This window comes from Pseudorasbora parva, chromosome 17 (assembly GCF_024679245.1).
Source record: "Pseudorasbora parva isolate DD20220531a chromosome 17, ASM2467924v1, whole genome shotgun sequence".
Classification (NCBI taxonomy): Eukaryota; Metazoa; Chordata; class Actinopteri; order Cypriniformes; family Gobionidae; genus Pseudorasbora; species Pseudorasbora parva.
The window spans coordinates 39,224,946-39,241,024 of record NC_090188.1 but is presented as its reverse complement, the minus strand read 5'-3'; the positions used below and the strand labels follow the sequence as shown (position 1 = coordinate 39,241,024).

The 16,079-nt window shown below is 38.3% G+C and overlaps 1 protein-coding gene across 1 annotated transcript in view; it reads right to left on the bottom strand.

Annotated features, from left to right (window-relative positions):
* Window positions 1–1,515: 1,515 nt before the first annotated feature.
* Window positions 1,516–16,079, bottom strand: part of hcrtr2 (hypocretin (orexin) receptor 2) — a 125,490-nt gene continuing 110,926 nt past the window's right edge. The window contains exons 4-7 of the mRNA XM_067421915.1: window positions 14,101–14,216; window positions 12,576–12,796; window positions 7,105–7,226; window positions 1,516–2,353 (exon numbers count right to left, since the gene is read on the bottom strand). Coding sequence (XP_067278016.1) covers window positions 2,184–2,353; window positions 7,105–7,226; window positions 12,576–12,796; window positions 14,101–14,216 — 629 coding nt within the window. The 3' untranslated portion in view covers window positions 1,516–2,183. The remainder of the gene's footprint in view (window positions 2,354–7,104; window positions 7,227–12,575; window positions 12,797–14,100; window positions 14,217–16,079) is intronic.

Below are 16,079 nucleotides of genomic sequence, written 5' to 3'. Positions count from 1 at the left end.
TTAACGTGCATATGCTACGCAGTTTTTCGCGTGCATAAGACAAGCACTTTATGGCGTGCATATGACACACTCATGGGTAGGATGGGGGTGGTGGGGTGGGTGGTTGGCATGTTTAATACGCTATATCATATGCACACGGAAAAACACATACCATATGCACGGCGTAACTAATTTTGGCATATACATTCCACGAGACTGCACACTCGTACTATTTATACTCATTTCCGTGAGATCTTGGCAGGGTATATGGTTCCATGAAGAACATTTAATATACAAAGAACCTTTCCATTGCGCAAAAGGTTCTTTGTAGTGCAAAAGGGTTCTTTAGACCCCTTTAGATGGTTCACTCTGAAACCCTATTTTTGATTCTTCCTGGCACCTTTATTTAAGGGTGTATAGTGACAAAAATTATCAGCCACAAAAACTCAGGAAAGGCCAGCTCAAATTATATATTTCCATGCTAGTGCTGGCAAAACATACACAATTACCTAGTGTTGTTATTGTTTATTTCTTTATTTTTTTATGATTGCACCTACAAAGACAAAAGTAATTCACATTTTTCTGCCTAAAGACATTTTAAAAGTCAGAATGTGGGAGATCATTCACATCTATGCGAACAAAAAGATAACAATAAATGGCTCTGTAGTGCATAAAATTGGAATCTATATCTACAAACATAATTTCAAACACATTATCACACTTATGTGCATTTACATAATTTACTTATAAGTGGCATAGATAGCAGCAAGTACACACATTTAATAAATAACAAGATCTCAAAGCAAGCACCTGAGGGATAGCAACACCATAAGTAATTCTCTGCCATGCTGTTCACCTGTTCATTGTCCTGACGCCTGTCACACTTGAACAAAGATGCCTTATTGTGCTATTGCTCTCCTTTATTACTCTCTAATCATCAGAGTAATAACAGTCAAATAAACAGTCATCGCTCCAGGCTTCCTGACCCAACAAGCAAACACTCAGAGCGAAACTTTGCAAACCGCCATTAAGAAAAAAATGTTCTAAAACAACACAACAACAGAGAAGCCTACCATTGGAAATAAAACACATTTATCTGCAAGCACTTAACTTGTGAAAGTGAACATTCAAAATTGTATCTTGATGTTTGTTCAAAAACTATCAATTAGCTGTTTTTTTGCATCATTTATTCATCTTTTGTTAATTTCAGTTGTTGTTGTTGTTCATGTTAGTTCAGTGCTAGTTCAGCTGATGTTAACTTTTGATTTTAAACATGTATTAGTAAATTATTAAATTTACATTATTAATAAAGATGTTAACTAGTTAACTAATGAAACCTTATTGTAAAGTGTTACAGAGCGAGCAAGCTGATCCTGAAAAGATGACCTTAGAGAAACATTACAAATGTCAAATTTTACATTGCTTTAACATGAAACAAAAATTCATATATAAAATAAATATACATATATATATATATATATATATATATATATATATATATATATATATATATATATATATATATATATATATATATAAATTTTGTTCAAAAGTACTTGAAGCAGTTTATGCATGCAAAAATGTTTGTTTTCAAACAGGCTATGCATCGGTGAAACAAATATTACTGTTAAAAATGCACACGACTGGTGATTCAGTATCAGCTGTACTGGTGTTCAGCTGGTTATGATGCTCAAACAAACAGAGCAATGTTTCAGTGGAGAAATGTGGCCACAAATTGCTATCCATTGTCATTACATAAGATTGAAAGTATTTTAAGACTGAAAAAATACACACATCATCAAATACTTTTTTTTTTTTTTTAACATAGGCCTTCAATCTTGAGTTGAAGGAAAGAATTGTGTTTCAGAGACATGCCATTATTTTCATGCACGTCCTCTCTGGGGATTATGGGGTACATCACCTGTGGCCACACGCCCAGCCGAGCCGTGAGCGGAAAAATCTCCTCTTGGCTCAAAGGGTACAAATTTCAATTCCACTGAAGGTTCATGTGCTCTTACACTAGACACAAAGTAATTTTCAAAAAGTGTGGGTAATTCACTGAGGCTAATAGGTCCATTCGATCCTTCCATCCACAAGTCTCACAGGTCGAAACATACGTGCCGTCTGTGACCTTCTAGTTGACGGTCATGACTGCTGACGTGGCACCCGTAGGATTAACCCAGCAAACATTTCTCACAGTGGAGCTACACAGCCTGGTCAGATATCCTGGAGATGTTGTCAAAGTTGTTTACTTGGGTCGACAGGGATTTGCGGCTATCTGTGCTGGTTCTTGCTCTGACTCTTTCCTTGTGTATCTCGTCTCCACCGGAGCAATGACAGATGAATGCTGCTTTGAACTCCTCTCGAAATTTACCTGTGAGGATACATACGGGATTTGATTCCGATAAGGTTGCATTTTATAACTTGAACTAACAGTGAACAGTTGTATTTGTATTATCTAACATTAAAAGGGAAATATACACACACCTAAAGGATTATTAGAAATTGAAATTGAAATATTATAGAAATTGAACACCTGTTCAATTTCTCATTATTGCAATTATCTATTCAACCAATCAAATGGCAGTTGCTTCAATGCATTTAGGGGTCAAGACAATCTCCTGAACTCCAAACTGAATGTCAGAATGGGAAAGAAAGGTGATTTAAGCTATTTTGAGCATGTCATGGTTGTTGGTGCCAGACGGGCCGGTCTGAGTATTTCACAATCTGCACAGTTACTAGGATTTTCACGCACAACCATTTCTAGGGTTTACAAAGAATGGTGTGAAAAGGGAAAAACCTCACGTATGCAGCAGTCCTGTGGGCGAAAATGCCTTGTTGATGCTAGAGGTCAGATGAGAATGGGCCGACTGATTCAAGCTGATAGAAGAGCAACTTTGACTGAAATAACCACTCGTTACAACAGAGGTATGCAGCAAAGCATTTGTGAAGCCACAACACGCACAAACTTGAGGTGGAATGGCCACAACAGCAAAAGACCCCACCGGGTACCACTCATCTCCACTAAAAATAGGAAAAAGAGGCTACAATTTGCACAAGCTCATCAAAATTGGACAGTTGAAGACTGGAAAAATGTTGCCTGGTCTGATGAGTCTGGATTTCTGTTGAGAGATTCAGATGGTAGTGTCAGAATTTGACCGAATGAGAACATGGATCCATTATGCCTTGTTACCACTGTGCAGGCTGGTGGTGGTGGTGTAATGGTGTGGGGGATGTTTTCTTGGCACACTTTAGGCCCCTTAGTGCCAATTGGGCATCGTTTAAAGCCACTTCCAGCAGGATAATGCACCATGTCGCAAAGCTCAAATCATTTCAAATTGATTTCTTGAACATGAAAATGAGTTCACTGTACCAAAATGGCAGCACAGTCACCAGATCTCAACACAATAGAGCATCTTTGGGATGTGGTGGAACGGGAGCTTCATGCTCTGGATGTGCATCCCACAAATCCCCATCAACTGCAAGATGCTATCCTGTCAATATGGGCCAAAATTTCTAAAAAATGCTTTCAGCACCTTGTTGAATCAATGCCACATAGAATTAAGGCAGTTCTGAAGGTGAAAGGGGGTCAAACACAGCATTAGTATGGTGTTTCTAATAATCCTTTAGGTGAGTGTATGTGAAAAGTATTGCCAATGTGTTATACAAAACAAGACCTTCCCCGACTCGTTGTTGTCTATGAAAGCCTGTAGACTGATTTTTATGTGAAGGCCTTTGGAAAATAAAAAGCGTCTGATGTTTCTGAGCTCCTGAGATCCTCTCTTCTCTTCAATTGGTAGATAGCTTATGTTCAGGATAATACAGAAAGAGCTATTCTGTAATGTCAGTGTGTCGTTCAAATAAAAGGGAATCATTTAAACTATAGCCTCACATAGCCAGATCTATATAGTCTATAGCAGGGGTGTTATGCCCTCTAGTCATATGTGTCTTCTTTGATCGCAGTAACCTATTTGTCGGAAACAGGTAGGGCAAGGTCAGGTACAACCTGTTGAGCAAAATGTTAATGCGATGATTGCCTTTCCAGCTCCCACGACAAAGAAAGATCCCTTGCAATGGTTGGGTACAATCGAGGTTTGTGCAAGAACTTCTCAACATTTGTCACCCCCCTTAAAAATCTACTGAGCCCTTCTAAAAACTTTGCCCCTGTTCTTGCTGCTCCTAATTTTAATGTGTAGTTGACTATCCTTTTTATTACTACTCCTGTATGTTTTACAAAAAACAGCTGAAGTATTCTACAATCGAGAAAGATGCTTTGGCAATGTTACTCTCTCTTTACCATTTAGAATTTTATGTTGGTTCGTCTCCTATACCTGTCATTGCTTTCACAGATCATAACCCATTCCTCTCTCGTATGTATAATTATAACCACAGTATTATGATATGGTCTTTATTGCTCCAGGATTAAAATTTGGAAATTTTAAAATTTGGAAAGCATACGAGGGGCAGATGCATTGTCTCGTGTCTAGTTAAGTGAATGCAAAGCTTTAAAGTTTTTTTTTTTGTGGAGGGAGACGTTATGCCCTCTGGTCATATGTGTCTTGTTTTCTGTGTGTGTTGTCTGTTGCAGAAGTCTGCTCCTACATTGATTCATCCGTCTGCACTTGTTCCAGCCAAACGCTGCCTGTCTTGTGTGACCAGCCAATCGCACACAGGGACCTGAGATCATCCAGGGCTATAAAAACTCAAGATGGCTGTTCTCAAAAAATACCTTTTTAGTCTATAGTCGTGACTGCCGAAGTGGCACCCATAGGATTAATGAAAAAAAAAAGTAACTTAAAAAAGTGTTTGTGCTGTGTTAGTCAACACAAATTTTATTTATTCACATTTCACATTTCAAGTTGGCTAAACTTGGCAGCATGAACACTTACTTTGAGTTGAAAAATAAATTATACTGCAAGTAAAATTGACAGTGTTATATATTCTTAGAAAAAAACATGCAAACATTAAAATACCTTTACGGGTACAAAGCTTGGCACTAGAGCAGAACCCCTAAAAAGGACATGTGACGGCATACCCGGAAGCTATAAAGGGGAGCCCCGCGTATTGTAGCGTCAGTTATCGCTCTTCAGCATAACGCTCTGTGTGTGAAAACTGTCTGTCTATTTGTTGTTGTTTGTCCCTCATATAGAAAGATTTATATATAAGAAAGAGATAATGGCGATCTGAGGTATCTGAACCGGTCTCTGAGGAGATTCAGGTTCAAGATGTTAACTATTCCCACCATTGTGAGTCAGATCCAGCCCAAGGACTGGTTAATCACGATAGGTTTAAAAGACGCCTAATATCATGTCTCCATCTTTCCTTGCTTTCCTTGCCACTGGAAGTTTCTGAGGTTCGCTTTCGGGGGCGAAGTGTACGAATATCGGGTGCTTCCGTTTTGGTCTAGCTCTTTCCCCTCGCACATTCAGCAAATGCATGGATGCAGCTCTGGCTCCACTGAGACTTACTAAATTATATCGACGACTGGCTAATACTGGCACAGTCGTACGAGATGGCAGTTCAACATCGAGATGTAGTTCTGGCACATATTCAATGCTTGGGGCTGAGACTCAAAACGAAAAAGAGAGTCCCTATGCAGGACATCTGCGAAGTGGCCAGTTGGGCTACTCAGCACACTTTTATAAGATTTTACAGCTTGCACCTCCCTGCGACACCCGGCGGCAGGGTACTCCAGTCCTAATTGTGCCTGGTTTCCAGCTTCACAATAGGGCAGGCGTATCCTTGGTGTGGCCTAGTGGGTACTCGTTCCCCAAATTCGTCGTTCCGACGCAGTGTGAAGTTCCCTCGATATAGGGAACGTCTCGGGTTATGTATATAACCCTTGTTCCCTGAGAAGGAACGAGCACTGCGTCTCGTCGCCACACCGCGTTTCGCCTGAGAGCGTTTGCTTCATCGTGATAATTGACGCTACAATGCGCCGGGCTCCCCTTTATGGCTTCTGGGTATGCCGTCACATCTACGTCATGACATAGCACCAATCAGGATTGGACTAGTTTCATTCATACTTCAGATGAGTTGATGCTTAGGGAGCATCCCCAAATTTGTTGTTCCTGACGCAGTGCTCGTTCCCTCTCAGGGAACAAGGGTTATATACATAACCCAAGATGTTTTTTACCCCTAAAATGTACATAGTAGTGCCTTAAGGGTACATATTACTACTCTAAGGTACCGAAATCTACCTTTTATGGTTAGTTAAGGTACAACATTTGTATGTGTGACCCATATGTGTATGAAATAGGCTGAAACATGGGCCCAATATAGGGTTGTCTGTGGGTTCCAAAATGGTCCCATGTTAATTACCCGGAAGGATTTCATATAGGATTGAACTAGGTGGGACTCAACTGGGCAACATGCACTAGACACATCTCAGAACCAGCTTTTAAAGATGTCCTTTCAAGGGTTGACAAGCTGTTGTACCATAAAAATACCTTCTTTTTTTGCAGCTTTTTTTTTAAAAGTGTATTTTATATTCTGTTTTAAAGAAAGAAAGAAAGAAAGAAAGAAAGAAAGAAAGAAAGAAAGAAAGAAAGAAAGAAAGAAAGAAAGAAAGAAAGAAAGAAAGAAAGAAAGACTTTAAAATTCTAAATTGTGGTCCCCATGTGACTGGTGAGATTAATTCATTTTCACTAGGTGCACTGAATCCTCCAAACTACTCTAAATGATGTCAGATCTGTCCTTGAAATGACCAGTAATAATGTACTCAATGCTATCAAAGCCATGCCAGTCAGCGTGCCACTATGCACAAAGAGAATATTGCAATGCTAATGAAGAAATGATTAGTGTGCTCGTCTGGAATAAAAAGGTGCAGCATGTTTCCGGAGGGCAAGCAGCATTTCAAAGCTTTGAAGTCTTTTGTGTGTTTGCAGGCAGTGAAAGGAACGAAAGGTGCAATGCCTTAATGTGACCAGCAGATGGAAGAAACGACATGCAACGCAGTGGTTATGAACTCTGGTCATCTCTACATCACAGCAATCATGCAGCTAACAAGATGATGATTAGAATCAGCCGTGTAAATAAGGAGGACACTCAAAATATGCAGTGCTGTGAGTTTCCAGAACCAGAATTGAAGACCTCTGATGTAGCTAAAAGGTGTGAAAAACTCACCACTGAGGAAATTGTAGATAATTGGATTGGCAGCACTGTTGGCGTATATAAGCCAGTGTGAGAAGGTGAACCAGGCATAGACAGTCTCTCTGTTGCCTGTGTTCTTAAAAGTGCCAAATACCCTGCAGATAAAGCACAACACAACCATCAGAACATTTTGAATAAATGAAGCATTTGTTTCAAATATGTCCTCTGACAAACCTACAAGGAGCAGATATTTTATTTCAAGTATATTAAATAGTGATGGGAAAATATGTATCCAGGACAATGCTGTTTATCTGAGTTATTGACAAAATAAAATATTTTAACTCAATTCAATCAGCTGCACTCAAACTAGTTGTGTAATAAACAAGATTTAGTGCATTGTGTCATTACTGTTAAATAAACACCAACTGGTTGATCAGAGATTGAAGTAATGCATCACTGGACACTTTCTTTCTTCTTGTGTTATAAAATCATTACAAATGGATTTATTTTTAAAAAAGTGTAATTAAAAGGAAAGGTGATGTGACTCTGTGATGTGAAACATGCCTCTGCCCCATCTTATTTTATTAAAAAACAGAAAAGAAAACAAAAGAAAAAAAGAAAATCAAGTAAAGTCAAAGATTAACCATTTCCAAGTTAATATAACATAAAGCAATCACATTTGTTGTGTTAAATCAAAATTAACTGTTTAAATAAAGTGAAAAGTAATAACATTATATCTATATTAGTGCTGTCATAGTTGGAGAAATGGAGAGCAGCCATAGACGTAAAGGATGTAGCATCAAACATTAATAGGGAAAGAAAAGAGTTAACATTAAAATGACTATTCTGAAACAAGTGAAGTTATGGCCTACATAAGCTACCATATTTTCTGTTTAACTTAGACTCCAGCGTGCGTTTTTACACTGAGCACATTCTCTGCAGTCTGCACTGCAAGCTCAATCTCGCTTGTATCCGAGGTAAATCAGTAACACCATCACCACTTACAGTACGTGTTTTATTGAACTAAATACATTACAATCGGCTAAAACGAATATGCAGGTTACTGTTCTGAACAAGAGCGCTCCCTAACCCGTGTTTCTCACACTGTTCATGTGAATCGTGGCACAGTTCATAACACACACAAAATACCAGCGATTCAAAAAATACAGGGGCCACACCATATTCCTACTCGTTACAACCTCCTCCAGGTATGGTGTGATACTGGTGCTCTCCAAGGCAGACAGAGAAAGCAGAAATCTGTTCATCTGATTTAACATTTAGCATAGAACTAGTCCTATTCTCTAGCCCTAGTCTGGGTAACCTCCACAGAGTCAACAGAATGTGTTAAAGGGACCTTTAAAAATCTCGCCAAGATTATTTCTATTGATTGTCTGAGAGACACATATGCATCTGACCACCACATGGAAAAGCCCTGGTAAACACCCAGAAAACCGAGGGTTATGATAGGCAAGCACCATTTCCTTTTTTTTTATGTAAAAATTATTTTTGTGGGTGAGATAAAAATAGTGACTTATATATATATATATATATATATATATATATATATATATATATATATATATATATATATATATATATATATATATATATATATATTAGATATTAGACTATATATATATTTTTAAACATTACTAGATGCAATTTAATTACAGACTTCTAGGTTTTAATAGAACTCAGGCTACAAAGGGACACATAATTAACAGATATAATCTCAGCGCTGTCTCATGCCTTAAAGAATGCCTTACATCACTCATATTATACTACCACAAAACACATTATTTTAAAAGGAATTATTATTATTATAATTATTATTTTAACTCTTGTTTGTTCAGCACACAGATTTACTTATTTAATTTTAAGCAGGAAAACAGATTAAGAACAATCGAGCTTGACTCAGTATAAAGCCGGTTTTCAGCAGGTTCCTTCTCTACAGAATACCAAGAGAAAGAGCATTAGGGGAAGGCCATGGAGCCACCTCAGTGGACACAGATACACCTGTCTATTAAATGGTGAGCAAATGTTATTATAAAGGGGTGATTAACTGAGAAATCAACTTTTCCTTGAGCTTTTGATATATAAAAGGTCATGGTAATATAAGAATATCCTGTAAGTTTCAGAGCTGAAAACGTCCTCGTTAGTCAAAGAAAAGTTTTTATAGACACCAGGCCCAGAAAACGATCCTGTCGCAGTTTGATGTCATCGACTGACAAAACACGCCTCTACAGAATAATAAGCATGTGCAGTTCAGTAGCCCTGCCCACTGACTCATGGAGCCATTTGGATTGCGCTAGCCAGCAGCAATAAAAATGCAGTAGAAGATTGCAAGATATTGCTCTATTCCTGGTTGTGGAAGAACACATTTGCTGCATAAGCTTCCGTCGGATCCTAATATTAGGAATGTGTGGTTGAACTTTATTTTTAATGAAGTTCCAGCTCACGTGGGGAAGACATGGTGTTCACTTAATTTCACTGTAGAATCGTGTGTAAACAAATTTAAGGTGGCACTGGATTTGTAGACATATTGAGATTAAAACACAACGCTATTTCTTCTACATTGGATCCGACAGTAATGGTGCAACACACTTATGTGAGTAAAATGTGTTTTTATATGTGATAGTATTGCATTGTTATAGATCGTTTTGCTTATGTGTAACTTACATGTCTAACACAACATACCTTTAGCACACTGGACATGTATGGGGCAGGGCATGTATGGCTCAACTTCCCGGGGCTGTGTTCTCACAAATGTAAGCCCATCGGCAGGCAGATGAATCTCGTAATATTCCTTTCTTGGTCTGCGCTATTCTCTCTCTCTTGACTTGTCAGTTTGAAGAGCGCGTGCACGTGTGTGTGCGTGCTCGCGGTTCACGCTTATATCGAACGATTGTGTGGGCTTTGTAATACAAAAATAATAGTCCAATCAATCGCTGGTGGACGAGAAATAAATCATTGTGTTTGTTTGATAAAAACGTACTTGAATCATTACGGTTGCTGCTTTCAAAACAACCCCTCCCTCTAATATGACAGGAGCTGAAGCCCATTTACTTCCAAGTCTCCAGTGACACACCCATCCAACCCAGCGTTTTGGAGAGAGCCTCAAAACCATTGTAGAAAATAGCCTATTACTTATTAGTTATGATGTTTTTGAATGTTAAAAACACACAAAAGTCATTAGTTGACCTCAGACAACAGTATAAAAAAATGTAAATAGCCAGTTCATTACACCTTTAAAATAGTCTTATTGATGTTATAGTTCTGATGTGCTGAGGGATCTCACCCCAGGCTTTAGTTAGCACATGAAAAAAGATACATAGCAGTTCCTAAAGGCCAGTAAAGGCAAAAGTCCATTTTTAACAGATCTCGTAGTGCGCTCAAGCCTTGAGCTGGGTTTTGGAACCAACACAGTAAGTGCTGCTGAGGTGTGTCCATTTAAGATTTGACAATACAAGTTTATCCCATGGCTTATTTTATAGTTCTGAAATGTTAAGGCATTAGACAAAGATGGTGCAATACAGTGGTAAGTCCAGCCTGGAATCTTGTTGTGGATCTTGTAGGCTCTATTATAGAGTTTTGTTACTGGTTTAATGATTTAATTTGTTGCAAGTGACCAAACAGGTAAACAATACGACAGAGTGGACATAATGATGGCATGAAGATATGTTTTAGAGACAGTAAGTGACAAATATGGTCTAATTTTACTATAAACAAATAACTAAATAATAATTTGGGTTTATCTTTCTGGTTAGGGTTTGGAGATGCTCACAATAAGTGAGATGCGAGGCAAGAGAGACTCCCAGATACTCGTATGTGGAGTGCTCTAATGGATAACATTTTGGGGAATTTGGAGGCCAAGTCAACACTTCAAACTTGTTGTTGTCCTCAAACCATTCCTGAACCATTTTTGCTTTGTGGCAGGCCAATTATCCTTCTGAAAGAGGCCACAGACATGGTAGTTTAGGTAGGTAGTACCTGTCAAAGTAACATCCACATGGATGGCAGGACCCAAGGTTTCCAGGTAGATCATTTCCTAAAGCATCACACTGCCTCCGCCAGCTTGCCTTCTTCCTATAGTGCATCCTGGGGCCATGTGTTCCAAAGGTAAGCGATGCACACACACCCGGCCATCAACGTGATGTTAAAGAAAACGTGATTCATCAGACCAGGCCTCCTTCTTCCATTGCTCTGTGGTCCAGTTCTGATGCTCACGTGCCACTGTTGGTGCTTTCAGTGGTGGACAGGGGTCAGCATGGGCACACTGACTGGTCTGCAGCTATGCAGCCCCATACGCAACAAACTTAAGACGCTCTGTGTATTCTGACACCTTTCTATCAGAACCAGCATTAACTTCTTGATCAATTTGAGCTCCAGTAGCTTGTCTGTTTGATCGGACCACACGGGCCAGCCTTCACTCCCCACGTGCATCAATGAGTTTTGGCCGCCCATGACCCTGTGGCCGGTTCTCCTCTGTTCCTCTTGGAGCACTTTTGATAGATACTGACCACTGCAGACCGGGAACAGCCCACAAGAGCTGCAGTTTTGGAGATGCTCTGACCCAGTCGTATAGCCATCACAATCTGGCTCTTGTCAAACTCGCTCAAATCCTTACACTTGCCCATTTTTACTACTTGTAACACATGAAATTTGAGGACAAAATGTTCACTTGCTGCCTAATATATCCCACTCACTAACTGGTGCTGTGATGAAGAGATCATCAGTGTTATTCACTTTACCGGTCATAATGTTATGCTTGATCTATGAATATATAACTTAACTCTGTAGGATTATGTGTATCCGGTTTATATTGGTGTGTTCAAATATTTTCTAACTAAATTGTAGTGGAGTGTATCTCAAAAGCATGCCTAGGACAGTTTTAACCCCAAAATGTACGTAAAAAGAAAATGTATTTAAATAAAAAAAAATGAGAAATTTTTAGGATAATTCATTCATTCTCATTTTGATATTATTTTCATGACCAGCAATGAACATTACACTTTATAATAAGTGTATTTAACTGTAATGCACATACATCTAAATGGTCCCTTTATTTTACAGTACATTTGCTTAAAAAATAATTGCATACGTTAGCATGTTAATTGACAGCACTAATTATTAGGTATGTATAACACATGGTAGAATGCCTTTAATTTATGCTGATATAAAAATATAAAATAAAAAAAATATATATGAAAATCTAATGTGGATCACTGTTGAGAATAAAGAGAATCACAACCCCCCTTTAAAAAGTCAGGAACTGGAATTAGAATGACATCCCACTGCAAAAGAAAACCTTAATGGTCCCAAAAATAAGCTTCATTGTCTTCATGAAAAATATAGTCTCCTGATTTTAAACTTTACCCTGACATGTTCTTGACAGGCATTGTGAGAGTCACGCACAGAGAAAGAGGAGGCATAGGCACACACACACACACACACACACACACAGAGACACACACACACACCTGTGCAAGTGTTGCGGTTCTTACCTCTTCATGATGTTGAGAACACTGATGGGCAGGTAACAGAGAGCAAACACAAACAGGACCACCATCAGCATGCGCGCCGTCTTCCGTCGGGCTTTCACCTGCTTGATCTCTGCCGAGACGGTGCTGGTTCTCACCTTAACCGATTCTCCTGAGCCTGCAGCATGGGCTGAACACTGCAGAGACTTCCACTTTCTCTGAAGCACAGATGATGTCCCAGGAATCTGCTCAGGGATGAAGCACTGAGAGTTATGGAGAAATTCAGAACATATTGCCACGTTTGCAACAATGAATGCACAAGTAAAGGTTAACACTTTATAATAATGCATGCTATGAATCATTAGTAAACAGTTAATTCATAATTTATAAAGCATTATTAAGAGACTTTAATAAACAGTTTATAAAAACATGCTTTATTTATGATTTATAAGAAAATAATTAATGGATTAATAAACTATTTAAATGTGCATTATCTTATGATGTAGACACCGGATTACAAGAGTGCCAAAATACAACAAACATATTTTTGAAAACAATAATAATATAAAAAGAAAAAGTCAGTGTCAAAAATATAGCATTACTAACTTCAAAACATTATAGAACAGCAGTGCAGCCTTTAAATCGCATTTGTAAAAGCTTTATGAGCCATAAACTATGAAAGCTTGTTTACGCCACAGAATAAAAAATAAAATAAAAAAGATAATTACGTCTTTCTATCTCACAATTCTGACTCTGTATCTTGCAATTCTGACTTTATAATAAAGCCATAATAGCGAGATGTACACACAACTGTGAAATAAAATGTTTTTAAAATGTTTTAAAATGTTTTATTCTGTGGTGGAATAAAGCTTATATAATAAATTGTCCCCATTTTAGAAACTGACAACTGCTAAACTACTTTTATAACTACATGAATGAATCATGATTTACAGTAGGAATACATGTTAACAAAGCATATATTAACATACTGAGTAACTTTTATTATATGTACAAATAATACAATGTACATTTAAAAAGTAAATGTACATAAATGTAGATTTAATAAATGTACATTTAAAAAGTTTAGTAATCCTTTACTTACACCATCTAAATTATCGTATGAACCACTGACAACTCCTAAATAACTGAGTTGTAAATAATGTAATACTTAATTTAGAAACATGTATGAAAATACAGCTATTAAACATATTATCGATATGCTTGTAAACCAAGAATAACACATGTATAGCAGTTTTTTCATAAATTCTTATTAACGTCTATTTATTTATTTATTTATTTATTTTATTTTGTTTTATTTTTTTTATGCCAAAAATCATTAGGATACTAAGTACAGATCATGTTTCATGAAGATATTTAGTACATTTATTAGGGCCGTCAATCGATTAAAATATCTCACCGTGATTAATCACGATTAATTCTAATTTAAGCAACTCACTCTGCTTTGGAAAAGAGACAGAATTTACAGAAAAATATTGTCATAAACAGTTCAAATAGGCTTAACTATGATGTGTCATAAATGCTTACATACCTGTTGACACCAGAGTTTATGGCAGATCTGAATGTATGCCAGGACCATCAAACACAATGGAGCAAAATAAGTGACAATAAAGAAGCAGGTGTGGTACACTTTAGGGTAGATTTCATCTGCAGAAGAGAGAATCAGTTACATAGTCAGTCAGTTGCACATGACATGAATACTTCTGAAAAGTAAAAGCAAAAGAGTTTTTAGATAGTCAGAAATATAAGACATGTTGGACATTTGACCTGACCAATCAACCTCCATGATTTCAACTTGAACTTGAAGGTGTCATAAACTATTTATTTTTATTTTTTTATACTGTTGTCTGACGTCAACATATGAGATTTGCATGGTTTTTACATTCAAAAACATAATGAATAAGTAATAGGCTATATTCTATCTTGTTTTAAGGGCTCTCTCCTGCAACACTTTTTTATGGGTGTGCCACACTGAAGACTAGGCCACGGATAGGATTGGATAAGATTTGCATATTTAATAAGCTTCAGCTCCCCCGCAAGTACACATGAGGGATTGTTTTAAAGTGTGTGTGGAAACGGCAACCGGAATGATTGAACCGCAATGGGCTTGCAAACGTCTTTATCGAACAGAAACAATGAATTACCTCTCATCCACCCATGATTGATTGGAATGTTATTTTTTTATTAATTGGTCTGCCCGATTGGTATATATAAATTGGTATACAACGATATATGGATAAATTGCAGGAGAAACTGCAATTTCTGGAGAAACTCCAACTCCAACATGCATCACACACAACACGCCAAGCACGTTGAGTATGATCAAAACGTATGCAATGGTATTTTCCCTTCAAATATCAAATCAAGAGAGTGAACAACAATGAACCATACTGTAATCTGAATGAAGTTTATGCTGTTTGTTTATTGCTTAGAAGTTGGTTCTAGTTTAGCTCTATGTAGGTGGTACAAGTCGGTGGGCGGAGCAACATACGGTGGCCCAGTAGTGCCGCCATACAAAATTAAACCACAACACAACGAAATCGCCACAACACAATGGAAACAATCCACAACACAACGGAAATGCTTTCTGACCAAGAGAGGTCTCTCAGTGTGCAATAAAGTTAGTTTCCCTTGCCATTGCTCTATAGATTGGCCAGTCTTTCAAAAATATAAACACTTCGATCGATTTCTAAGTGTGTAACCATTGTATATCGACATTAAATATCAATTCAAAATCACCTAAATGTATTGTAGCTGTATATTTATACTCGTGAACATTTTTACTCGCGATCACAGCGCTTGATGCCCAAGGGACCATCTGCCAATTCCACCACGCAGTTGAAATGTATAATTTTATGAATTAAAATAATGTCTCGGGTTATGCATATAACCCTTGTTCCCTGAGAGGGAACTACGCACTGCGTCGGAACAACAATTTGGGGATACTCCCTTAGCAACAGCTCATCTGAAGTCTGAATGAAACTATTCCAATCTTGATTGGTGTTGCGTCATGACGTAGATGTGACGGCATACCCGGAAGCTACATAAGGTGGGACGGCGCATAGTAACGGCAATTACCGCGATGAAGCAAGTGCTCTCAGGCGATACGCGGTGTGGCGACGAGACGCAGTGCTCGTTCCCTCTCAGGGAACAAGGGTTATATACATAACCCAAAACGTTCCCTATATCGAGGGAACTTCGCACTGCGTCGGAACGACGAATTTGGGGAACGAGTACCCACTAGGCCACACCAAGGATACGCCTGCCCTATCGTGAAGCTGGAGACAAGGTACAATTAGGACTGGAGCACCCTAGCGCCGGGCATCGCAGGGAGGTGTTGCTGACCTTCCAAGTATATTCTCAAGGCATAAAAGAAAAGCCTCCCTTCTTCCGCCGTCACATGGGGTGGGGGATGAAAAACCTGAAGAACCATTTTCCTGGCCACACTAGATGGCACCTTAGGTACCTAGTTTAGGATGAAAAATGGCCTTAACTCCGCCAGGGGCACAC